Source organism: Ranitomeya imitator, chromosome 1, assembly GCF_032444005.1.
Source record: "Ranitomeya imitator isolate aRanImi1 chromosome 1, aRanImi1.pri, whole genome shotgun sequence".
In the NCBI taxonomy this organism is placed as follows: domain Eukaryota; kingdom Metazoa; phylum Chordata; class Amphibia; order Anura; family Dendrobatidae; genus Ranitomeya; species Ranitomeya imitator.
The window spans coordinates 1,017,965,410-1,017,992,542 of NC_091282.1; the positions used below are offsets into that span (position 1 = coordinate 1,017,965,410).

Below are 27,133 nucleotides of genomic sequence, written 5' to 3' on the forward strand. Positions count from 1 at the left end.
GGGACCCCTCTCACGCCATACCTCTCACTGCACCTCCTCATCCCAGCACCTCCTCATCCCAGCACCTCCTCATCCCAGCACCTCCTCATCCCAGCACCTCCTCATCCCAGCACCTCCTCATCCCAGCACCTTCTCATCCCAGCACCACCCCACCTCTGCCGACACCTTGCCTCCTGTGACCCTGCTCTGCCACCGCCAGCCCTCAGGTAAGATACTGTAAATTCGGACAATAAGACGGACCCCCATCTTATAAAAAATCTTTTTTCTGCAATTTTCACCCCAAATTTGGGGTGCGTCTTATGGTCCGGTGCATCTTATAGTCCGAAAAATACGCATTGTTTTTATAGACATTTTTTTCTTCAATGGCTTCCAATAGAACTTCTGAAATTCATGGAAAACCACTTTTTGAAAATGCCAAATAAAAAGTCACTAAAAGTGCGTGCAAAAGACTAACAAAGTACTTACTAAAATTTTGATCTGCTAGGTTTTTTACATGCATTTTAAAAAGGTGACTAAATAAAAGTAAGAAGCCTAAGGGCTCATGCAGGCATCCACGAAATTTGGTCCGAGCACATACCACAATGCTTGACCTGTCCAAGGGTTACCTATCTTGAACTGGACAGCCTTGACGGTAACGCTGTGGATGCCCTCCACCTGGACTTTTCAAATGCATTTGATACAACATAAAAGGTTGGTACATAAAAGGAGAGCAATGAGACTAGAGGAACATATGTGTGACCGAGTTAACAAATGGCTCAGTGCTAGGAAACAAAGGGTGGTTATTAATGGAACACACTGACTGGGTCACAGTAAACAGTGGGGTACCACAGGGGTCAGTATTGAGCCCTCTTCATTTTAACATACGGTATTTATTAATAACCCAGGGCATACACAGTAGAATTTTAATATTTGCAGATGATACTAAACACTCCAAGGTAATGAACACAGGATTATAATATTACAAATTATTTACACACGCTGGAGGTTTGGGCTGAAAAAATGGAAATTGAAGTTTAATGTAGATAAATGTAAGGTCATGCACTTGGGCTGAGGAAATAATAAGGTGCTAAACTGTAAAGCACTGGGTGAAACAGTCACTGAAAAATTCTTGGGTGTGTGGGTGGATGGCAAATTAAACGTTACTCATCAGTGCCAGGCAGCTGCTGCCAAGGCAAATAAACAAATAATTGGATGCATTAAAAGAGGCATAGATACTCATAACAAGAACATAGTTTTGCCTCTATACAAGTCACTAATGCAGTCACACTTAGAATACTGTGTACAAAAGAAAAACATAGCTGAACTATAGCAGGTGCAGAGAAAAGCAACTGAGGTTATTAAGGGAACTTGTGGACAGAAACGCAAGAAAGGTTATCAAACTTGGGATTATTCAATTTGTAAAAATGAAGGCTTAGGGGCAATCTTATTACAATGTACAAATATATGAAGGGACTGTACAGAAGACATCTTTCTACTGATCTTTTTACAATGAAGTCTGCCACAGTGACAAAAGTGCATCATCTACAGTGGAATGTAAAAGTTTGGGCACCCCTGGTCAAAATGAAAATGGGCCAATGCAAAAGTTTGGGCACCCTGCATGGTTAGTACCTAGCAACACCCCTTTTGCAAGTATCACCACTTGTAAACGTTTTTAGTAGCCAGCCAAGAGTCTTTCAATTCTTATTTGAGGGATTTTCATCTATTCTTCCTTGGAAAATTCTTCCAGTTCTGTGAGATTCCTGGGTCGTCTTGCATGCACTGCTATTTTGAGGTCTAGCCACAGATTTTCAATGATGTTGAGATCAGGCGACTGTGAGAGTTATTGTAAAACCTTTAGCTTGTGCCTTTTCAGGTAGTCTCTTGTGGATTTTGACGTGTTTGGGACCATTATCCATTTGTAGAAGCCATTCTGTTTTCAACATCAGCGTCTTTACAGATGGTGTTATGTTTCCGTCAAGAATTTGTTGAAATTACATTGATTCCATTCTTCCCTTTACCTGTGAAATGTTCATGCCATTGGCTGCGATGAAACTCTAAAGCATGATTAATCCACCCTCATGCTTAATAGTCGGCAAGATGTTCTTTACCTGAAATTCTGTGCCCCTTTTTCCCCACATATACTTTTGATCATTGTGGCCAAAAGAGTTCTATTTTAACCTTATCAGCCAGAGGACTTGTCTCCAACATGCATCAGGCTTGTTTAGATGTTCTTTTGCATACTTCTGGCACCAAATTTTCTGGTGAGGACGTAGGAGAGGTTTTCTTCTGATGACTCTTCCATGAAGGCCATATTTGTGCAGGTGTCTCTGAACAGTAGAACAATGTACCACAACTCCAGAGTCTGTTAAATATTTCTGAAGGTATTTTGCAGTCAAGCGGGAGTTCTAATTTGCCTGTCTAGCAGTCCTGCCAGCAGCTCTAATTGAAATTTTGCTTGGTCTTCCAGACCTTATCTTGACCTTCACTGTTCCTGTTAATTGCCATTTCATAATTACATTTCAAACTGAGGAAAGGGCAACTTGAAAACGCTTTGCTATCATCTTATGGCTTTATCCTGCTTTGTGGGCCTCCACCATTTTCAAAATGCTAAGCAGCTACTTAGAAGAACCGTGGCTGCAGTTTTTGGCACAAGGTTAGAGGAGGATGGGTTTTTATAAAGCTGGGAAATTTGCATCACCTGGCCTTACTCAATGATAATAGTGAAATAAAAACAAAACCCTAACAAACTAATTAAGGATTGTTACCTTGTTCAAAGTTTTCTGAGCACACAAATCTGAATTGGTGCCCAAACTTTTGCATTGGCCCATTATCCTTTCTGTAATTTTTAAAATGTAAAAAAAATATAATATTTTTCTAAAATACATAAGGAAATGTGTCATTTTTAGCTTTAGGCCTTTTAGATGTTTATTTGGAGTGATTATATTTGGTCCGCAACACTGATGTCTATGTGGGGCCCAATATTCTGTATGTAGAACTATGTGGTGTCCATTATTCATAGGGTCATAATTCGTTAAGGTTCATCATACCATCTGTGTGTAGGGTACTGTGGAGAAATTCACTGTGGGGGTATCAATGCTGCGTTTAAGGGGGGGGGGGGCACTTTTGCTGGCATCATACTTTATTCTCTGTATCAGTTATTAATTCAAGATTTTTTATTCTTTTGTTATTACATTTAAATTAGGACACTGGGTCATTTGCTTATTACTACTTTTACATAACAGATTATATTATTCCAGTATGCCCCACTTGTGATTATGTGCCAATTTTATTCTAAAATCTATTAGCTATAATGTACTTTATTCGTGGGACAACCCCTTTAAGTTTATTTCCATATGATAGGTTTCCTCATTACGGTATAATTGATAAGGAAAAGCTTCCTCAATTGTAGACTTTTTTTAATAAATAAAAAGGTTAGCCAGTGACCATATCCAAGTTTTTAATTTTGTCCCTCTGTGGGGAAAAAAAGTTTAATCAAATCACAGATGCAAATCCTTTACTGTTAAATGTGAGACTATGGGACGCTCTGCTACATGATAATGTGTAATGGTTGATTCACTACATAAGTACCTGGAGGGCCTGGATGCCTTTCACAAAATAAATATTCATGCAGGTTATGGGCACTAGATTCTTTGATGGGACGTTGATCCTGGAAACTTGTCTGATTGCCATATGTAAAGTAGGGACGGAATTTTGTCCCTAATAAGGGGCAATTAGCAACTCCTTTCTTCTGGATCAACATGTTAGATTATAGGTTGATCGACATCAACTTTGTCTACCTTCAACCTTAAAAACTATGAAACTATATGTGCCCAGAAGGCTCTCGCGTTCGGTTTGGAAGACCCAATGACAGTCTATGCATTGCGGTCTGTGCTTGGACCAAATTTCACGGATATCTTCAAGAGTCCTAAGTATGTACAACTGAGAAAGCAAGACTGTTTTCTAAGGCTCCTTTCACACTAGCGTCGGAATCTCCCCGTCGCAATGCGTCGGGGAGAGATTCCGAAGCTAGCTTTTGCTGCATTGCACAATGGGTGCAGCGAATGCATTTTTCCGGCGCATCCGCTGCCCCATTGTAAGGTGCGGGGAGGTGGGGGCGGAGTTCCGGCCACGCATGCGCGGTCGGAAAAAGCGGTCCGTCGGGAGAAAAAAACGTTACATGTTGGGTTTTTTTCTCCCGACGGTCCGCCAAAGCACGACGCATCCGTCGCAAGACGGATGCGAAGTGTGCCAATCAGTCGCAAATGCGTCGTCAATAGAAGTCTATGGGGAAAAAACGCATCCTGCAAGCACTTTTGCAGGATGCGTTTTTTCTGCAAAACGACGCATTGTGACGGATTTAAAAAAACGCTAGTGTGAAAGTACCCTAACATGTGTCATCCATTTTTTATCCATTTTTTTTCTCATCCATTTTTAAATATTGAAGGAGGTAAACTTTTTTGAGCAATTGACTGTTAGCAATGGATCCATTAATAATGGAACACTGAAGTAAAAAGAGTGTCTTCTGTTTTTCATCCATTTTTAACTGATCCCCACAGACTTTAATGGAGAAGTCTACAACATGAAGGCATATAGAATATGCTCTTGTATCGGGCACATAGACCAGTTTTTAAAACAGAAGCGTGTATGGATCAGTGAAACTTTATGCTTCCATATGTATAGATGTACAGCACAAGGAAGTGTACAACTGATGGGGTAGCAGTCTAAGGGGGAATTCCCACACTGTAGGTTTGTTGGTTTTTCTGAGAAATTTCTGCAACTTAAAAATGATTCCATTCATCTGAATGAAGTATTTCTTAGATCAATAAGATTAGTTTCAAAACTTTCCACAACACAAGCTGCAAACACGCAGTACTGATTCTTGGAACGACTTGATGTGCATCATGTATTCAGTCTTTATGAGCATCTTTTCACCCCTTTAGGATTCGAAGGTGAAGCAGCTAAATGTAATCTCACCAATCTGCTCACTAGCTAAGATATAGTTAAAGAGGACTTGAAAAACACAAAGAAAACCACCGCCAGCATTTTCCTTAAGCATCATTTTTTGGGGGGTCCCCATACACTCTCCAGGTAAGGCTAAGCAAACAGCTGTGACCTGTTAATAGCCTGGGAACCTTTTGGGATATTGCCCCTTTTCACATTAATATCAGTCTCCAGCGGTGGGCTTTCCCTCTGCTGGTTATGAAAATAGCACTGGATCCTACACCATTTTTCTAATTGAATTCTTCATTTTACACAGGGGGTGCTGAATACAACTCCCATCATTGGCACCTGGTCACGCTGATCTCAAGGAGAACAAGCAACAATGACGGCTTTTTGGCTTCAGTATCCGGGGCCTGGGATCAGCGCAAACTTTACTGCTTTTCCAAGGCACCGGTACGTGTCACAAGGATGGTAAACACAGACAGCAAAGGACACGCGGATCTCACTAGTACGTGTGAAGGGGGCCTAATAATGGAACAGGCTGCCACGATAGGTGGCGAGCTCTCCTTCAATGGAAGTCTTGATACAGAGGCTGAACAGTATCTGTCGGAGATGGTTTAGTGAATCCTTCATCTAGCAGGGGGTTGGACACGAAGACCAAGGATGTCCCTTCCAACATTCTATGAAAAGCCTTCATTGGCATTCGTTTTATTAGGTGTGAGTTTCTGCACATCCCAACAACTAGTCTGGCGAGGAAAATATGAAACCATTTACACTATTTAAGAGTTGCTAAAACTATTGTATCTGCAATCTTTTTATATGCCAACAAGTGACACCTTGTTACTGACTTGTATACCAGTGAGGACCAAACCCAAAAGACTTCTCTACCAACACTAATCACCCTTATAAATATAAAGTCACAACAGCCAAGAACCTTACAGCAGGAGTCAGTAACCCAAACCTCTAACTCCAACCCCACAGCACTGATCCCTGCTGAGCATGTACATAAAGGGTACCACAGATTCATCTCAACTAATAGCCGAGATCCTTAGATGCCCTGTGGAGCGGCAGTGCCCAGGCTGAGGACTAATGCCCTGTAGAGCGGCAGTGCCCAGGCTGAGGACTAATGCCCTGTAGAGCGGCAGTGCCCAGGCTGAGGACTAATGCCCTGTAGAGCGGCAGTGCCCAGGCTGAGGACTAATGCTCTGTGGAGCGGCAGTGCCCAGGCTGAGGACTAATGCTCTGTGGAGCGGCAGTGCCCAGGCTGAGGACTAATGCCCTGTAGAGCGGCAGTGCCCAGGCTGAGGACTAATGCCCTGTAGAGCGGCAGTGCCCAGGCTGAGGACTAATGCCCTGTAGAGCGGCAGTGCCCAGGCTGAGGACTAATGCTCTGTGGAGCGGCAGTGCCCAGGCTGAGGACTAATGCCCTGTAGAGCGGCAGTGCCCAGGCTGAGGACTAATGCTCTGTGGAGCGGCAGTGCCCAGGCTGAGGACTAATGCCCTGTGAAGCGGCAGTGCCCAGGCTGAGGACTAATGCCCTGTGAAGCGGCAGTGCCCAGGCTGAGGACTAATGCCCTGTGGAGCGGCAGTGCCCAGGCTGAGGACTAATGCCCTGTGAAGCGGCAGTGCCCAGGCTGAGGACTAATGCTCTATACAGTGGCAGTGCCCAGGCTGAGGACTAACGCTCTGTGGAGCGGCAGTGCCCAGGCTGAGGACTAATGCCCTGTGGAGCGGCAGTGCTCAGGCTGAGGACTAATGCTCTATACAGTGGCAGTGCCCAGGCTGAGGACTAATGCCCTGTAGAGCGGCAGTGCCCAGGCTGAGGACTAATGCCCTGTAGAGCGGCAGTGCCCAGGCTGAGGACTAATGCTCTGTGGAGCGGCAGTGCCCAGGCTGAGGACTAATGCCCTGTAGAGCAGCAGTGCCCAGGCTGAGGACTAATGCCCTGTAGAGCGGCAGTGCCCAGGCTGAGGACTAATGCCCTGTAGAGCGGCAGTGCCCAGGCTGAGGACTAATGCTCTGTGGAGCGGCAGTGCCCAGGCTGAGGACTAATGCCCTGTGGAGCGGCAGTGCTCAGGCTGAGGACTAATGCCCTGTAGAGCGGCAGTGCCCAGGCTGAGGACTAATGCCCTGTGGAGCGGCAGTGCCCAGGCTGAGGACTAATGCCCTGTGGAGCGGCAGTGCCCAGGCTGAAGACTAATGCTCTGTGGAGCGGCAGTGCCCAGGCTGAGGACTAATGCCCTGTGGAGCGGCAGTGCCCAGGCTGAGGACTAATGCCCTGTGGAGCGGCAGTGCCCAGGCTGAAGACTAATGCTCTGTGGAGCGGCAGTGCCCAGGCTGAAGACTAATGCTCTGTGCAGTGGCAGTGCCCAGGCTGAGGACTAATGCCCTGTGGAGCGGCAGTGCCCAGGCTGAGGACTAATGCCCTGTGGAGCGGCAGTGCCCAGGCTGAAGACTAATGCTCTGTGGAGCGGCAGTGCCCAGGCTGAAGACTAATGCTCTGTGGAGCGGCAGTGCCCAGGCTGAAGACTAATGCCCTGTGGAGCGGCAGTGCCCAGGCTGAAGACTAATGCTCTGTGGAGCGGCAGTGCCCAGGCTGAAGACTAATGCCCTGTAGAGCGGCAGTGCCCAGGCTGAAGACTAATGCTCTGTGGAGCGGCAGTGCCCAGGCTGAAGACTAATGCCCTGTAGAGCGGCAGTGCCCAGGCTGAAGACTAATGCCCTGTAGAGCGGCAGTGCCCAGGCTGAAGACTAATGCTCTGTGGAGCGGCAGTGCTCAGGCTGAGGACTAATGCCCTGTAGAGAGGACTAATGCCCTGTAGAGCGGCAGTGCCCATGCCCTGTGAGAGCACACATCACACCACCTCCATGCACGCTTCCATCTAGCATACTGGATTTCCTAACAGTGGACACCGCAGGCAGAGGGCAGCAGGGAACCAGCAGGTGCGGTGTATCCGCCGACATGACATAAGGGCGCTGAGGAGCCGCGCTCCCTGCCCCGCAGACCTTACCTTTGTCTCTGTACCAGGCTGTGTACCATGACAGGGAGAAGACAGCGGCCAAGCAGCATATTGTCAGCAGACTGCCATTCCTGCACCTCATCTCACATAGCAGCCGGTCCTCTGCACGGAGCTCCTTGGTCGCACCTGCACGGCGGCGCTGTATGTACCGGAGGCAGCCCCCTCCGCAGTCACAGGTGGGCGGGCAGTGATCAGCCGGTGTGAGTGTGCCGGCTTCTCTTCCCGATGGGTGTGCTCCTCCTCTGAGCGGACTCCGTCCCCGGCCGCTGCCTCAGTGTAATGGTCTCCCGCAGACACTGGCTGCCGGCCCCTCCCTGACTTCCTCTCTGTGCTCGGAGGTAATGCAATCCTGCGTCTAAGGCTCCATTCACACATTACCGGCGGCGGCAAGTAAGGTGACGGCTGTTCCCCGGAGCACCGCTGACACCTGGGACACCGACATCTCAGGTGACGGCTGTTCCCCGGAGCACTGCTGGCACCAGGGACACCGACAGCTCAGGTGACTGCTGTTCCCTGGAGCACCGCCGACACCGACAGCTCAGGTGACGGCTGTTCCCCGGAGCACCGTTGACACCAGGGACACCGACAGCTCAGGTGACGGCTGTTCCCCGGGGCACCGCTGACACCTGGGACACCGACATCTCAGGTGACGGCTGTTCCCCGGAGCACTGCTGACACCAGCGACACCGACAGCTCAGGTGACGGCTGTTCCCCGGAGCACTGCTGGCACCAGGGACACCGACAGCTCAGGTGACGGCTGTTCCCTGGAGCACCGTTGACACCAGGGACACCGACAGCTCAGGTGACGGCTGTTCCCCGGGGCACCGCTGACACCTGGGACACCGACAGCTCAGGTGACGGCTGTTCCCCGGAGCACTGCTGACACCAGGGACACCGACAGCTCAGGTGACGGCTGTTCCCCGGAGCACCGCTGACACCAGAGACACCGACAGCTCAGGTGACGGCTGTTCCCTGGGGCACCGCTGACACCAGGGACACCGACAGCTCAGGTGACGGCTGTTCCCCGGAGCACTGCTGGCACCAGGGACACCGACAGCTCAGGTGACGGCTGTTCCCGGGAGCACTGCTGGCACCAGGGACACCGACAGCTCAGGTGACTGCTGTTCCCTGGAGCACCGCCAACACCAGGGACACCGACAGCTCAGGTGACGGCTGTTCCCCAGAGCACCGCTGACACCAGGGACACTGACAGCTCAGGTGATGGCTGTTCCCCGGAGCACCGCTGACACCAGGGACACCGACAGCTCAGGTGACGGCTGTTCCCCGGAGCACCGCTGACACCAGCGACACCGACAGCTCAGGTGACGGCTGTTCCCCGGAGCACCGCTGACACCAGGGACACCGACAGCTCAGGTGACGGCTGTTCCCCGGCGCACCGCTGACACCAGGGACACCGACAGCTCAGGTGACGGCTGTTCCCCGGAGCACTGCTGACACCAGCGACACCGACAGCTCAGGTGACGGCTGTTCCCCGGAGCACTGCTGACACCAGGGACACCGACAGCTCAGGTGACGGCTGTTCCCCGGAGCACTGCTGACACCAGGGACACCGACAGCTCAGGTGACGGCTGTTCCCCGGAGCACTGCTGGCACCAGGGACACCGACAGCTCAGGTGACTGCTGTTCCCTGGAGCACCGCCGACACCGACAGCTCAGGTGACGGCTGTTCCCCGGAGCACCGTTGACACCAGGGACACCGACAGCTCAGGTGACGGCTGTTCCCCGGGGCACCGCTGACACCTGGGACACCGACATCTCAGGTGACGGCTGTTCCCCGGAGCACTGCTGACACCAGCGACACCGACAGCTCAGGTGACGGCTGTTCCCCGAAGCACTGCTGGCACCAGGGACACCGACAGCTCAGGTGACGGCTGTTCCCTGGAGCACCGTTGACACCAGGGACACCGACAGCTCAGGTGACGGCTGTTCCCCGGGGCACCGCTGACACCTGGGACACCGACAGCTCAGGTGACGGCTGTTCCCCGGAGCACTGCTGACACCAGGGACACCGACAGCTCAGGTGACGGCTGTTCCCCGGAGCACCGCTGACACCAGAGACACCGACAGCTCAGGTGACGGCTGTTCCCTGGGGCACCGCTGACACCAGGGACACCGACAGCTCAGGTGACGGCTGTTCCCGGAGCACCGCTGACATCAGGGACACCGACAGCTCAGGTGACGGCTTTTCCCGGAGCATCGCTGACACCAGGGACGCCGACAGCTCAGGTGACGGCTGTTCCCTGGAGCCTTATGACACCAGGGACACCGACAGCTCAGGTGACGGCTGTTCCCGGAGCACCGCTGACACCAGAGACACCGACAGCTCAGGTGACGGCTGTTCCCCGGAGCACCGCTGACACCAGGGACACCAACAGCTCAGGTGACGGCTGTTCCCCGGAGCACCGCTGACACCAGGGACACCGACAGCTCAGGTGACGGCTGTTCCCCGGAGCACTGCTGACACCAGGGACACCGACAGCTCAGGTGACGGCTGTTCCCCGGAGCACCGCTGACACCAGGGACACCGACAGCTCAGGTGACGGCTGTTCCCCGGAGCAACGCTGACACCAGGGACACCGACAGCTCAGGTGACGGCTGTTCCCCGGAGCACCGCCGACAACAGAGACACCGACAGCTCAGGTGACGGCTGTTCCCCGGAGCACCGCTGACACCAGGGACACCGACAGCTCAGGTGACAGCTGTTCCCCAGAGCACCGCTGACACCAGGGACACCGACAGCTCAGGTGACGGCTGTTCCCCGGAGCACCGCTGACACCAGGGACACCGACAGCTCAGGTGACGGCTGTTCCCCGGAGCACCGTTGACACCAGGGACACCGACAGCTCAGGTGACGGCTGTTCCCCAGAGCACCGTTGACACCAGGGACACCGACAGCTCAGGTGACGGCTGTTCCCCGGGGCACCGCTGACACCTGGGACACCGACAGCTCAGGTGACGGCTGTTCCCCGGAGCACTGCTGACACCAGGGACACCGACAGCTCAGGTGATGGCTGTTCCCCGGAGCACCGCTGACACCAGAGACACCGACAGCTCAGGTGACGGCTGTTCCCTGGGGCACCGCTGACACCAGGGACACCGACAGCTCAGGTGACGGCTGTTCCCGGAGCACCGCTGACATCAGGGACACCGACAGCTCAGATAACGGCTTTTCCCGGAGCATCGCTGACACCAGGGACGCCGACAGCTCAGGTGACGGCTGTTCCCTGGAGCCTTATGACACCAGGGACACCGACAGCTCAGGTGACGGCTGTTCCCCGGAGCACCGCTGACACCAGGGACACCGACAGCTCAGGTGACGGCTGTTCCCCGGAGCACCGCTGACACCAGGGACACCGACAGCTCAGGTGACGGCTGTTCCCCGGAGCACTTCTGACACCAGAGACACCGACAGCTCAGGTGACGGCTGTTCCCCGGAGCACTGCTGACACCAGGGACACCGACAGCTCAGGTGACGGCTGTTCCTCGGAGCACTGCTGACACCTGGGACACCAACAGCTCAGGTGACGGCTGTTTCCCAGAGCACTGCTGACACCAGGGACACCGACAGCTCAGGTGACGGCTGTTCCCCGAAGCACCGCTGACACCAGGGACACCGACAGCTCAGGTGACGGCTGTTCCCCGGAGCACCGCTGACACCAGGGACACCGACAGCTCAGGTGACGGCTGTTCCCCGGAGCACTGCTGACACCTGAGACACCGACAGCTCAGGTGACGGCTGTTCCCCGGAGCACTGCTGACACCAGGGACACCGTCTCCAGACGGGTGAGGACCGCGCTCAGGACCACCTGCAGGGACCGTGCTCTCTGACTCCACGATCCAGGCTCTCCGCTTCTGCTCAGGGAATGGGGCAAAGCTTCTGTAACCCCTTAATTGTTTTTGTTGGGGGATGAGCTGAAAACAAAACAATCTGACACATTTTTCTTTATTTTTCTTTTATTTCACTATGTGCAATAATGTCTTCATTTTGCACAACATATTTCATGATTCCAGGCAGATCTGTTCTCACCAGTGTGACTAGTATATAAAATACCGCAATCATATGTAGCGGATCCTGCCAGGGTTTAGGTACTCCATCTGCCCCAATAGTGTCCTCGGGATTCTGGTAGGAAGAAGTAATTATCACCTATGAATAGGACGGGTGATAACTTATAGACCGGTGAGGCTGAGACCCCCACAGACCACCAGAGCAGGGCACTATTATCCCCACTAGAATGGAGTGGCAGTGCACATAGTCCTCCGCCGCTCCATTCAGTCCCAATGGAAGTGCATATAGCCCTCCGCCGCTCCATTCAGTCCGTATGAAAGTATACATAGCCCTCCACCACTCCATTCAGTCCCTATGGAGGTATACATAGTCGTCCGCGGCTCCATTCAGTCCCTATGGAAGTATACATAGACCTCTGCCGCTCTATTCAGTCCCTATAGAAGTGCGCATAGTCCTCTGCCGCTCCATTCAGTCCCTATGGAAGTGCGCATAGTCCTCTGCCGCTCCATTCAGTCCCTATGGAAGTATATATAGCCCTCTGCCGCTCCATTCAGTCCCTATGGAAGTATACATAGCCCTTTGCCACTCCATTCAGTCCCTACGGAAGTGCACATAGTCCTCTGCCGCTCTATTCATTCCATATGGAAGAGCACATAGTCCTCCGCCGCTCCATTCAGTCCCTATTGAAGTGCACATAGTCCTCCGCCACTCTATTCAGTCCCTATGGAATTATACATAGTTCTCCGCCGCTCCATTCAGTCCCTATGGAAGTATACATAGTCCTCCACCACTCCATTCAGTCCCTATGGAAGTATACATAGTCCTTCGCCGCTTCATTCAGTCCCTATGGAAGTGCACATAGTCCTCCGCCGCTCCATTCAGTCCCTATGGAAGTGCACATAGTCCTCCGCCGCTCTATTCAGTCCCTATGGAAGTGCCGGAGTGCCATCTGCACTCTGTTCTGGTGATCTATTGGGGTCCCAGTAGTCAGACCCCCACCAGTTCATAACATATACTTTCTTCAAACTAAAATACTCATTTTATACTATGTGCACACGTAGAATGGTCCACTGCGGATTTTTCTGCAGCGGATTTGATAAATCTGCAGGGCAAAAACGCTGCTTTTTTTGCGGAATTTACTGCGGTTTAATAACTGCGGTTTTCTATTGGAGCAGTTGTAAGACCGCTGCGGAATCCGCAGAAAGAATTGACATGCTGCAGAATGTAAACCGCTGCGTTTCCGCGCGTTTTTTTTCCGCAGCATGTGCACAGCGTTTTCTGTTTCCCATAGGTTTACATTGCACTGTAAACTCATGGGAAACTGCTGCAGACCCGCAGCTGCGGAAACGCTGCGTATTTGCAGCAAAATCCGCAGCGTGTGCACAGAGCCTATACGTTTTTTAACAGGATTTTTGGTACATCTTTAATGATAAACGATGATATATCAATATGCTGTTTATTTACACATTTCTGCTTCAGAAACCCACTATAAAAACTCACACAGAAACAGTGAATTTACAGAATATACGAGACCTTATTTAAATATGCGTTAAGAAAGATTGTGACATGCATTACAGTCCATTTTCTCACTGAAATGAATAGGATGCTTTGTTACAAGCAGATTTACATAGTTACATAGCTATTAAGGTTGAAGGAAAACTTTAAGTCCATCTAGTTCAACCCATAGCCTAACCTAACATGCCCTGTTGATCCAGAGGAAGGCAAAAAAAAACCATGTGGCAAAGAGTAAGCTCCACCTTGGGGAAAAAAATTCCTTCCCGACTCCACATACGACAATCAGACTAGTTCCCTGGATCAACGCCCTATCAAGGAATCTAGTGTATATACCCTGTAACATTACACTTTTCCAGAAATGTATCCAGTCCCCTCTTAAATTTAAGTAATGAATCACTCATTACAACATCATACGGCAGAGAGTTCCATAGTCTCACTGCTCTTACAGTAAAGAATCCGCATCTGTTATTATGCTTAAACCTTTTTTCCTCCAAATTTAGAGGATGCCCCCTTGTCCCTGTCTCAGGTCTATGATTAAAAAGATCATCAGAAAGGTCTTTGTACTGTCCCCTCATATATTTATACATTAAAATAAGATCACCCCTTAGTCTTCCTTTTTCCAAACTAAATAGCCCCAAGTGTAATAACCTATCTTGGTATTGCAGACCCCCCAGTCCTCTAATAACCTTGGTCGCTCTTTGCACCCGCTCCAGTTCAGCTATGTCTTTCTTATACACCGGAGACCAGAACTGTGCACAGTATTCTAAGTGTGGTCAAACTAGTGACTTGTATATGTGCCCCCTGTCTCACATAGCAGCACGGCTGAATGACATCATCATTCAGCGCCATGGCTGTGCGAGACAGGCAGCTGCCGGTGATGGTACGGCTTCAGGATACCGTGAGGTGAGGTGTGTGTGTGTGTGTGTATGTGTATGCAGAGAGGTGAATGGTGCTGTGTGTGTGTGTAGGTCGACGAGAGGGCAATGATGTGGGTGATGGGGCAGAAGGCAACGATAGGGTTGACAGAGTGGGCAATGATGGGGCAGAAGGCAATGATTGGGTTGATGGAGAGGGCAATTATGGGGGTGATGCGGCAGAAGGCGATGATTGGGTTGACGGAGAGGGCAATGATGGGGGTGATGGGGCTGAAGGCAATGATTGGGTTGACGGAGAGGGCAATGATAGGGGTGGTGGGGAGAAAGCAATGATGGGGTGGTGGAAAGGGCAATAATGGGGGTGGTGGGGAGGAGGAAATGATGGAGGTGGTGTAATGGGCAATGATGGGGGTGGTGAATGGGCAATAATGGGGTGGTGGGGAGGAGACAATAATGGAGGTTGTGGAATGGGTAATGATGGGGGTGGTGGGGAGAAGACAATGATGATGGCGGTGGAAAGTACAATGCTGAGGGTGGTGGGGGAGGCGAAAATGATGGCGGAATGGGTAATGATGGGGTGGTGGGGGAGAAGGCAATGATGTGTCAGTGGAAAGGACGATGGGGGGTGGGAAGGAGGCAATGATGGAGGTGGTGGAATGGGCAATAATGGGGTGGCAGGGAGAAAGAAATTATGGAGGTGGTGAAGATGGCAATCATGGGGGTGGGAGAGAGGGCAATAATGGGATGTGGGGGGAGGAGGACAATGAGGGGTGTGGGGGATTGGGATGGGAGGAAGGGGGATTTATAATGGATTTAGGAACAGAGGGAAGTGGAGGAAGACGTTACTATCAATAATTATGTCTAACACAGTCCATTAGTATAAAGTGTACTCACTTATTATGTATAGCACAGTCCCTTAGTATGTAGTGTACTAACTAATGTATAGCACAGTCTCTTAGTGTACAGTGTACTCACTTATGATGTATAACACCCTCCTTAGTTACATAGTTTCCTCTTTTGTTATGTATAACACTGTCCCTTATTATGTACCATCTTCTCTAGTTATATATGATGCCCTCCCTTATTATACAGCTTCCTCTGCTGTTATGTACAGTGCTGTCTCTTACATAGTGTATTCTTGTTATTCACAGCGCCCCCTTTTATTACATAGTCCCCTCTTGTTAGATATAACATGACTACTGATGGAGGAGCTGGTGACCAGACTACTAGTCCATCAGCTCCTCCTTTAGAAAAGAAGCTTTCCCATGCTCCATCAGCCATTATTGCATTATACAGCTAACAAGACAGGACGGTATGTGTTGTGAATTCTGTGGCAGAGCTCCCTCCTGTGGTCACAAGTGGTACTTCGGCTGATTCTCTCTGGGAGCTTCCGTTTGTGGAGGAAAGTGGTACTGCGGCTTCTGAGTTTCCTCCCTCAGGTGATCTGGTGAGGTCGTTAGGTGCTTCTCTACTTAACTCCACCTAATGCTTTGATCCATGCTTCCTGTCAATGTTCCAGTGTTGGACTTGTTTTTCCCTGGATCATTCCTGTGGCCTGCTGCTCTGCATAGCTAAGTTCTTCTTTGCTATTTGTTTGCTATTTTTTCTGTCCAGCTTGTCTAATTGTTTTGCTGGAAGCTCTGGGACGCAAAGGGTGTACCTCCGTGCCGTTAGTTCGGTACGGAGGGTCTTTTTGCCCCCTTTGCGTGGTTTTCTTTAGGGTTTTGTGTAGACCGCAAAGTTATCTTTCCTATCCTCGCTCTGTTAAGAAAGTCGGGCCTCACTTTGCTGAATCTATTTCATCCCTACGTTTGTCTTTTCATCTTAACTCAGTCATTATATGTGGGGGGTTGCCCTTTCCTTTGGGGTATTTCTCTGAGGCAAGGTAGGCTTATTTTCTATCTTCAGGCTAGTTAGTTTCTCAGGCTGTGCCGAGTTGCATAGGCAGAGTTAGGCGCAATCCACGGCTGCCTCTAGTGTTGTTTGGAGAGGATTAGGGATTGCGGTCTGCAGAGTTCCCACGTCTCAGAGCTCGTTCTATTATTTTGGGTTATTGTCAGATCACTGTATGTGCTCTGACCGCTATGTCCATTGTGATACTGAATTGCCTATCACAACAGGTATGTAACAAAAAACAGGGCTCTATAAAATCCAATATGTTAGGGACTGTATACTAAGGGACGGCAATATGCATAATAAAGTTGACCATGTAATATAATATATACATGTATGTGTGTGTATATATATATATATATATATATATATATATATATATATATACAGTATATATATATATATATATACTGGTAGAAAAAAAGGAACAGCACGGCGCTTCACTTATCTGCGGGTGCAAAGCCTTCAGGTAGCCCGTCCAGCAGCCAACCTTAGTCCATAGGTTCAAGTAAAAAGCAGGCAGCACTCCATATTATCCTGGTTATCTGTGCAGAGTTTATTCAGACCCACATGTCTTCACAACGTTTCGGCTCGACTGAGCCTTTCTCAAGCAGTGGGTAAGCCATTATTGTGCATATAAATACATTCTCAGCTATAATCAGCCTCAATTAACCATTAGTGAAACAGTATGTGCACTCGTAATTTACATATAATAGATACTCATTAATATTATAAGGTGCTACAGTGCATCTCATATTGCCTTTTGTGCTGGTGCTACTATGTGTCATAATCCTTTCACACTTCTTACTTGCGGAGTTGTTTGCTGGCAATGGAGGACATCTTCCTGTTGTTCGGCGTTCTCTAAGCGCAACTGCGCATGTCCGCTACGTCACATCACTGTGCCAGACCGCGGACCAATCCTTAACATCGGCGCCTGCGCCTTAGCGCTACATGCCGCCATCTTGGTAGTGGCTTCTCATACTAGAAGGTCAATTTCTCATATTGATTGCTGCGCCTGCGCATCCTCTGCCAAACGGCACCTGGCTCCACTCTTTACTTGTCAATGCTGCTTCCAGACCATATGGGGCCGTAACAAGCTTATAACAGTATATTACTTTCACAGTATATCCTCATATAGTAGAGCTTATTCTTGTCTCTATGTATTAAAGCCCTATGGACCTTTTCAACACTTATGTTCGCCCTGACACTCCGGACTTAACCTAGTAATAGCCAATATCCGGAGGTCATACAGTCACATACCCAGCAGCGAGTTAACCCTCTCAGGTCAGCTCGCCCTAAGGATAGGCTGTAAAAAGCGAAAGCGTCTATGTCCCGGCATATAGACTCTACTGAGGTAATAATTAAAGAAAAACTATAATATAATATTTACGCTGCTTTTATTAATCAATCCATGGTCTGACACAGTAGGCAACAAAAAGAAAAACATATGTATAACTATAACTATCTTTAAAGATGTGGATTTTTCTATGTGTCCTCCATGTCCGCACACATTTCTCCTGTGATATTTTGTTCTCATCAGAATATCAGATGAAATCTAGATAAAATTGAAAAATAAATATTAAAAACAAGTAATCACATTACTGACTCCTTAGGACCTAAACATATCGTACAACAGAGTTCATGAATATTATTAAATGATTGTATGCAATTTAAAGTCAGCATTAAGTCCTCCCGGTCTTAAAGTACCGAGTTCATAAATCCACTTTAATTCTTTTTTCTTGAGCATCTGCTCCCTATCGCCTCCTCTTCTCTGTATTGGAACAGTGTCTATGATTTTGCATTTAAGATCCTTCTCAGTATGTTTACAATCAGCAAAATGCTTAGGGACAGGAAGGTCCACTCGGTTTTTTCTTATACTATACCTATGCTGGTTCATTCTCGTTTTGAACTCACATGTTGTTTCTCCAACGTACCATAACTTACACGGGCACATGAGCACATATATAACGTGGTCCGAGCTGCACGTAAGGAACTGTTTTATATCATATACTTTTCCCGTTTTTGGATGTACGAATGTAGATCCCTTGACCATGTACGCACAATTGACGCAATTAAGACAAGGGAAACATCCATTTCTTTTAATACCTGTAAGATATCTCTGGGTATCTCTTCTTTTAGGGCCAATATCAGATCGGATAACCATGTCTTTAATGTTCCTACTTCTCTTGTAGGAGTATAGTGGTGGCAGTTTAAATTCAGGTATCTTTGGTAAACATCTCCCTAACATAGTCCAATGTTTTTTTATGATAGAGATATCTTACGTTATATATGTGCTCATGTGCCCGTGTAAGTTATGGTACGTTGGAGAAACAACATGTGAGTTCAAAACGAGAATGAACCAGCATAGGTATAGTATAAGAAAAAACCGAGTGGACCTTCCTGTCCCTAAGCATTTTGCTGATTGTAAACATACTGAGAAGGATCTTAAATGCAAAATCATAGACACTGTTCCAATACAGAGAAGAGGAGGCGATAGGGAGCAGATGCTCAAGAAAAAAGAATTAAAGTGGATTTATGAACTCGGTACTTTAAGACCGGGAGGACTTAATGCTGACTTTAAATTGCATACAATCATTTAATAATATTCATGAACTCTGTTGTACGATATGTTTAGGTCCTAAGGAGTCAGTAATGTGATTACTTGTTTTTAATATTTATTTTAAAATTTTATCTAGATTTCATCTGATATTCTGATGAGAACAAAATATCACCGGAGAAATGTGTGCGGACATGGAGGACACATAGAAAAATCCACATCTTTAAAGATAGTTATAGTTATACATATGTTTTTCTTTTTGTTGCCTACTGTGTCAGACCATGGATTGATTAATAAAAGCAGCGTAAATATTATATTATAGTTTTTCTTTAATTATTACCTCAGTAGAGTCTATATGCCGGGACATAGACGCTTTCGCTTTTTACAGCCTATCCTTAGGGCGAGCTGACCTGAGAGGGTTAACTCGCTGCTGGGTATGTGACTGTATGACCTCCGGATATTGGCTATTACTAGGTTAAGTCCGGAGTGTCAGGGCGAACATAAGTTTTGAAAAGGTCCATAGGGCTTTAATACATAGAGACAAGAATAAGCTCTACTATATGAGGATATACTGTGAAAGTAATATACTGTTATAAGCTTGTTACGGCCCCATATGGTCTGGAAGCAGCATTGACAAGTAAAGAGTGGAGCCAGGTGCCGTTTGGCAGAGGATGCGCAGGCGCAGCAATCAATATGAGAAATTGACCTTCTAGTATGAGAAGCCACTACCAAGATGGCGGCATGTAGCGCTAAGGCGCAGGCGCCGATGTTAAGGATTGGTCCGCGATCTGGCACAGTGATGTGACGTAGCGGACATGCGCAGTTGCGCTTAGAGAACGCCGAACAACAGGAAGATGTCCTCCATTGCCAGCAAACAACTCCGCAAGTAAGAAGTGTGAAAGGATTATGACACATAGTAGCACCAGCACAAAAGGCAATATGAGATGCACTGTAGCACCTTATGATATTAATGAGTATCTTTTATATGTAAATTACGAGTGCACATACTGTTTCACTAATGGTTAAAGGGAACCTGTCACCCCGTTTTTTGAGATTGAGCTATAAATACTGTTAAATAGGGCCTGCACTGTGTGTTACTGTAGTGTATGTAGTGTACCCTGATTCCCCATGTATGCTGAGAAATACATTACCAAAGTCGCCGTTTTCGCCTGTCAATCAGGCTGGTCTGGTCAGGTGGGCGTGTTCACAGCGCTCTTTTCTTCCCCAGCTTTCCGTTGGTGGCGTAGTGGTGTGCGCATGTCCAGAGTTCCGACTTCCCTGCGCCCACGTGAAGACACAGCGCGCGATCTGCGCTGTAATCCCTTGCATCGGTGGGGGCGGCCATCTTCCTGGGGCCGCGCGTGCGCAGATGGAGTGCTCTGCTGCACGGGGCTTCAGGAAAATGGCCGCGGGATGCCGCGCGTGCGCATTAGAGATCGCGGCGGCCATTTTCCCAAAGCCGAGTTTGCATCTCGGCTTTGGGAAAATGGCCGCCGCGATCTCTAATGCGCACGCGCGGCATCCCGCGGCCATTTTCCTGAAGCCCCGTGCAGCAGAGCACTCCATCTGCGCACGCGCGGCCCCAGGAAGATGGCCGCCCCCACCGATGCAAGGGATTACAGCGCAGATCGCGCGCTGTGTCTTCACGTGGGCGCAGGGAAGTCGGAACTCTGGACATGCGCACACCACTACGCCACCAACGGAAAGCTGGGGAAGAAAAGAGCGCTGTGAACACGCCCACCTGACCAGACCAGCCTGATTGACAGGCGAAAAAGGCGACTTTGGTAATGTATTTCTCAGCATACATGGGGAATCAGGGTACACTACATACACTATAGTAACGCACAGCGCAGGCCCTATTTAACAGTATTTATAGCTCAATCTCAAAAAACGGGGTGACAGTTTCCCTTTAATTGAGGCTGATTATAGCTGAGAATGTATATATATGCACAATAATGGCTTACCCACTGCTTGAGAAAGGCTCAGTCGAGCCGAAACGTTGTGAAGACATGTGGGTCTGAATAAACTCTGCACAGATAACCAGGATAATATGGAGTGCTGCCTGCTTTTTACTTGAACCTATATATATATACTGTATATATAGACACTGCTCAAAAATATAAGGGGAACACTAAAATCCCATATCCTAGATATCATTGAATAAAATATTCCAGTTGTAAATCTTTATTCATTACATAGTGGAATGTGTTGAGAACAATAAAACCTAAAAATAATCAATGTAAATCACACCTAATATCCCACGGAGGTCTGGATTCGGATTGATGCTCAAAATCAAAGTGGAAAATTAAGTTACAGGCTGATCCAACTTCAGTGGAAATGCCTCAAGACATGGAAATGATGCTCAGCAGTGTGTGTGGCCTCCATGTGCCTGTATGATCTCCGTACAATGCCTAGGCATGCTCCTGCTGATGCGGCGGATGGTCTCCTGAGGGATCTCCTCCCAGATCTGGACTAAAGCAACTCCTGGACAGTCTCTGGTGCAATGTGACGTTGGTGGATGGTGCGAGACATGATGTCCCAGATGTGTTCAATTGGATTCAGGTCTGGGGAACAGGAGGGTCAGTCCATAGCTTTAATGCCTTAATTTTGCCGGAACTGCTGACACACTCCAGCCACATGAGGTCTGGCATTGTCCTGCATTAGGAGAAACCCAGGGCCAAAGGCACCAGCATAAAGTCTCACAAGGGGTCTGAGGATCTCATCTCGGTACATAATGGCAGTCAGGCTACCTCTGGCGAGCACATGGAGGGCTGTATGGCCCACCAAAGTAATGCCACCCCACACCATTACTGACCCACTGCCAAACCAGTCATGCTAAAGGATGCTGCAGGCAGCAGATCACTCTCCACAGCATCTTTAGACTCTGTCACGTCTGTCACATGTGCTCAGTGTGAACCTGCTTTCATCTGTGAAGAGCACAGGGCGCCACTGGTGAATTTGCCAATTTTGGTGTTCTGTGGCAAATGCCAAGCATCATGCACGGTGTTGGGCTGTGAGCACAAACCCCATCTGTGGACCTCAGACACTCAGACCATCCTCATGGTGTCGGATTCTAACCGTTTGTGCAAATGCATTCACATTTGTGGCCTGCTGGAGGTCATTTTGCAGGGCTCTGGCAGTGCTCCTCCTGTTCTTCCTTGCACAAAGGCTGATGTAGCGGTCCTGCTGCTGGCTTGTTGCCCTCCTACCGCCCCCTCCACATCTCCTGGTGTACTGGCCTGTCTCCTGATAGCGCTTCCGGCCTCTGGACACTACACTGACAGACACAGCAAACCTTCTTGCCACAGTTTGCATTGATGTACCATCCTGGAGGAGCTGCACTACCTGTGCCACTTGTGTGGGTTGTAGAGTCCGTCTCATGCTACCACGAGTGTGAAAGCACAACCAACATTCAAAAGTGACCAAAATATCAGCCAGAAGCATTGGTACTGAGATGTGGTCTGTGGTCCCCACCTGCAGAACCACTCCTTTATTGAGAGTGTCTTGATAATTGCCAATAATTTCCATCTGTTGTCTATTCCATTTGCACAACAGCATGTGAAATTGATTGTCAAACAGTGTTGCTTCCTAAGTGGACAGTTTGATTTCACAGAAGTTTAATTTACTTGGAGTTACGGTATATTCTGTTGTTTAAGTGTTCCCTTTATTTTTTTGAGCAGTGTATATAGCCACACACACATACATGTACAGTGCCTTACGAAAGCATTCGGCCCCCTGGAACTTTTCAACTGTAACAACCCTGCCGGCATCACTGCATGGCCTTCCATTCCCCACCTGCCTGTTACATCTACTCACTCACCCAGTGCCATGCTGTGAGATCTGTCTGCTGCTGGTTCCATGCCATGTGCTTCATGGCGGCCTGCTCTGTGTACACTTCCTGGCTGTGGGCATAGGGGGGCGGCGCCAGCCACTCCGGATTCTTATTGAGACTGTGTGCACCTCCCTAAGGTGCTTCTGGCCAATAGCCTTGAGGCCTCTGATACTTAAGGCATCCTCACCCATTGGAGGATGCCTGAGCAAACTATTCCCCTCAGTTAGCATTTGCTACTGAGCTGCCAGGTCGTGTGTTTCCTGTCTCTGAGGGCTGCACTATTGCAGGCCTTCATCTGTGTTCTGTTTGTGTATCCGTGTCCGTTCCTGTCTGTACTCTGGTCTATGTCCGTCCCTGCTCCTTCTTTGTCATTAGTCATTTCCCACTCAGCTGTGTGTACCTCTGCCTTATCTTTCTGCTCTGTTCGCCACTGACTGTGGCTCTGCTTCTCTCTGCTCAGTTTTACCACAACCTGTGGCTCTGTGTCTCTCAGCTTTTCTCTCAGCTCTGCTCTGACCTTGCTCCGCTCTCTGTGGCTTTGCTCTACGGCTTCTCTCCTTGCGGTTCCGCCTGGCACCGCTCCTTGCGGTTCCAGCGTCTTCGCTCTTGGCTCTGCCTCCAGCGTCCCCGCTCTTGGCTCTGCCTCCAGCGTCCCCGCTCTTGGCTCCGCCTCCAGCGTGCCCGCTCTTGGCTCCGCCTCCAGCGTCCCCGCTCTTGGCTCCGCCTCCAGCGTCCCCGCTCTTGGCTCCGCCTCCAGCGTCCCCGCTCTTGGCTCCGCCTCCAGCGTCTCCGCTCTTGGCTCCGCCTCCAGCGTCTCCGCTCTTGGCTCCGCCTCCAGCGTCTCCGCTCTTGGCTCCGCCTCCACTCTTGGCTCCGCCTCCAGCGTCTCTGCTCTTGGCTCCGCCTCCTGCGGCTCCGTCCTTGGCTCTGCCTTCTCCTTCTCTACTCTTTGCTCTTCCTTCTCCTTCTCTGCTCATAGCTCCACCTTCTACTTGTACTCCGCCTCCTGCGATTCAGCTTTTCTTCCACTCTTGCTCTATCTTAATTCTGCAACTTTCCCTACAGGTCTCTACCTGTTCCTTTATATTCTCCAGTCTGAACAGGTTCTTACCTGTTTCCACACATCCATCTGAATACCAGTTCCTACCAGAGTATCAGTCCTGTCTGCCAGTGCCAGCCGTGCCCGCCTGTCTGCCTGAGTGCCAGCCGCGCCCGTCTGCCTGCCTGTATCTCCGTCAAGCCAGTCCGCCCGTCAGGGCCTCTGCCATACCCGTCTGTCAGCCAGTGTCACAGCCGTGCCTGCCTGCCCGTGTCTTGTCCCCGGTGGGATCAGCATCCACAGTCCGACTCCTCCCTGGAGTGGTACCTGGTAGCTTCCTATTGCACAAGTCTGACCTCACCATCAGAGGCTCCAGCGAACACCTAGGAAGCTACTTAGTTACGCCCCTTCCAGGGAAGTCCGGTCTGTGGTCCAGTGGGGCCACACCCCCAGGTGCCCGCGCCAACCAGTCTCAGAGCGAGCGTTACATCAACCGTTTCACACATATCATGCTTCAAACATAAAGATACCAAATGTTAATTTGTGGTGAAGAATCAACAACAAGTGGAACAATTGTGAAGTTGAGCGAAATTTATTGGTTATTTTAAATTTTTGTGGAAATTCAAAAACTGAAAAGTGGGGTGTGCAATATTATTCAGCCCCTTTAACTTAATACTTTGTTGCGCCACCTTTTTGCTGCAGTTACAGCTGTGGGAAAAGAGTGAAAAGTTCCAGGGGGCCGAATACTTTTGCAAGGCACTGTATATATTACATAGTCTCCTTAATTATGTACTAGATGGTGGCCCGATTCTAATGCATCGGGTATTGTAGAATATGTATGTAGTTTATGAAGATTTAAGAATAATGCAATGAATACACAGGATTTTCTGGGTAAAATATATATATTATCAGTGAAGCGGTGTTTAAATCCCGCACCAATATCACTGATTGGTCGCGTCCGGCCGGGCCCGACGAATCAGCGAAGTGTGGTTCAAATCCCGGGCCAATTCATGGCCGGACTGTGCCTGTCGCTGACTGATCGTGGGCAGCTGGCAAGACCAATCAGCGACGTAGGATTTTCGTTACAGACAAACAGACAGAATTAGATGATTATATAGTAGACTAGATGGTAGCCCGATTCTAACGCATCGGGTATTCTAGAATATGTATGTAGTTTATTTATGAAGATTTTAGAATAATACATTGAATTCACAGGATTCGGCCAACCGCGACCAATTAGTGAAGCGTGGTTGAAATCCCGTGCCAATTCGCGGCCGGACTGCGCCTGTCGCTGATTGAGACCGGCCGGCCACGTAGTATATAGCACAGCCATGTAGTATATAACAGCCTACGTAGTAAATAGCACAGCCACGTAGTATATAGCACAGCCCACATAGTATATAGCACAGCCCACAGAGTATATAGCACAGCCACGTAGTATATAACACAGCCCACGGAGCATTTAGCACAGCCCACGGAGTGTATAACAGCCCACATAGTAAATAGCACAGCCACGTAGTACATTGCACAGCCACATAGTACATAGCACAGTCACGTAGTATATAGCACAGCCCACGGAGTATATAGCACAGCCACGGAGTATATAGCACAGCCCACGGAGTATATAGCACAGCTCACGGAGTATATAGCACAGGCCACGGAATATATAGCACAGCCAAGTAGTATATAACACAGCCCACAGAGTATGTAGCACAGACCACGGACTGTATAACAGCCCACATAGCATATAATAGAGATAGCAAAGGCATGCACTCTGGTCAGTGTAGATTGGTGCAGGCTGAACCACGGTAACTTCACAAATCAGTAAACAACAGCCGCACTCGATATTTGGTTTTTTTCATATGCAATAAAGTAATTTATTATTTTCACCACAGTGGTATTGCGAAGCTGGGGTCACCACAATCATATATCAAGGTACTGAGGTAACGTTTCGGCCCTGTTGTGGGCCTTTGTCAAACCTCACTTGTTGTAGAAAGAAAAAAGTGGAGGGTACCCCGAAGTTGCGGGACAGATAATAATATGAGGCAGGATCCAGGGGAAAACGTATAGTGAAAATGCGGAAAGAAGGTAGGTCAGGAAAGGGGAAACAAATTCCCAGTATGCGCTGCGGATCCGGTGTGCTGGTGTGCCTGCACACATCACCACTGTGGTGAAAATAATAAATTACTTTATTGCATATGAAAAAACCAAATATCGAGTGCGGCTGTTGTTTACTGATTCACATAGCATATAACACAGCCACGTAGTTTATAACAGCCCACGTAGCATATAACACAGCTCACGTAGTATATAACAGCCCACGCACGCAGTATATAACACAGCCCACGTAGTATATAACAGCCCACGTAGTGCATAACACAGCCCACGTAGTATATAGCACAGCCCACGTATTATATAGCACAGCCCATGTAGTATATAACAGCTCATGTAGTGTAGAACACAGCCACATAGTATATAGCACAGCCACATAGGATATTGCACAGCCCAAGTAGTATATAGCACAGCCACATAGGATATTGCACAGCCCACGTAGTATACAGGTCCTTCTCAAAAAATTAGCATATAGTGTTAAATTTCATTATTTACCATAATGTAATGATTACAATTAAACTTTCATATATTATAGATTCATTATCCACCAACTGAAATTTGTCAGGTCTTTTATTGTTTTAATACTGATGATTTTGGCATACAACTCCTGATAACCCAAAAAACCTGTCTCAATAAATTAGCATATCAAGAAAAGGTTCTCTAAACGACCTATTACCCTAATCTTCTGAATCAACTAATTAACTCTAAACACATTCAAAAGATACCTGAGGCTTTTATAAACTCCCTGCCTGGTTCATTACTCAAAACCCCCATCATGGGTAAGACTAGCGACCTGACAGATGTCAAGAAGGCCATCATTGACACCCTCAAGCAAGAGGGTAAGACCCAGAAAGAAATTTCTCAACAAATAGGCTGTTCCCAGAGTGCTGTATCAAGGCACCTCAATGGTAAGTCTGTTGGAAGGAAACAATGTGGCAGAAAACGCTGTACAACGAGAAGAGGAGACCGGACCCTGAGGAAGATTGTGGAGAAGGACCGATTCCAGACCTTGGGGAACCTGAGGAAGCAGTGGACTGAGTCTGGTGTGGAAACATCCAGAGCCACCGTGCACAGGCGTGTGCAGGAAATGGGCTACAGGTGCCGCATTCCCCAGGTAAAGCCACTTTTGAGCTACAGAGAAGCAGCACTGGACTGTTGCTAAGTGGTCCCAAGTACTTTTTTCTGATGAAAGCAAATTTTGCATGTCATTCGCAAATCAAGGTGCCAGAGTCTGGAGGAAGACTGGGGAGAAGGAAATGCCAAAATGCCTGAAGTCCAGTGTCAAGTACCCACAGTCAGTGATGGTGTGGGGTGCCATGTCAGCTGCTGGTGTTGGTCCACTG

The 27,133-nt window shown here is 48.7% G+C and overlaps 1 protein-coding gene and 1 long non-coding RNA gene across 3 annotated transcripts in view; one reads left to right on the plus strand and one right to left on the minus strand.

Annotated features, from left to right (window-relative positions):
* The window catches only part of MGAT4D (MGAT4 family member D), a 279,960-nt gene extending 271,540 nt beyond the window's left edge, over positions 1-8,420 (minus strand). Inside the window, exon 1 of the mRNA XM_069743979.1 lies at positions 7,932-8,420. Within this exon, the coding sequence (XP_069600080.1) occupies positions 7,932-8,022 (91 nt within the window). The 5' untranslated portion in view covers positions 8,023-8,420. The remainder of the gene's footprint in view (positions 1-7,931) is intronic.
* Positions 8,175-27,133, plus strand: part of LOC138656761 (uncharacterized) — a 58,294-nt gene continuing 39,335 nt past the window's right edge. For both annotated transcript variants that reach the window (XR_011316964.1, XR_011316965.1), the window contains exon 1: positions 8,175-8,278. This is a non-coding gene — a long non-coding RNA (uncharacterized lncRNA). The remainder of the gene's footprint in view (positions 8,279-27,133) is intronic.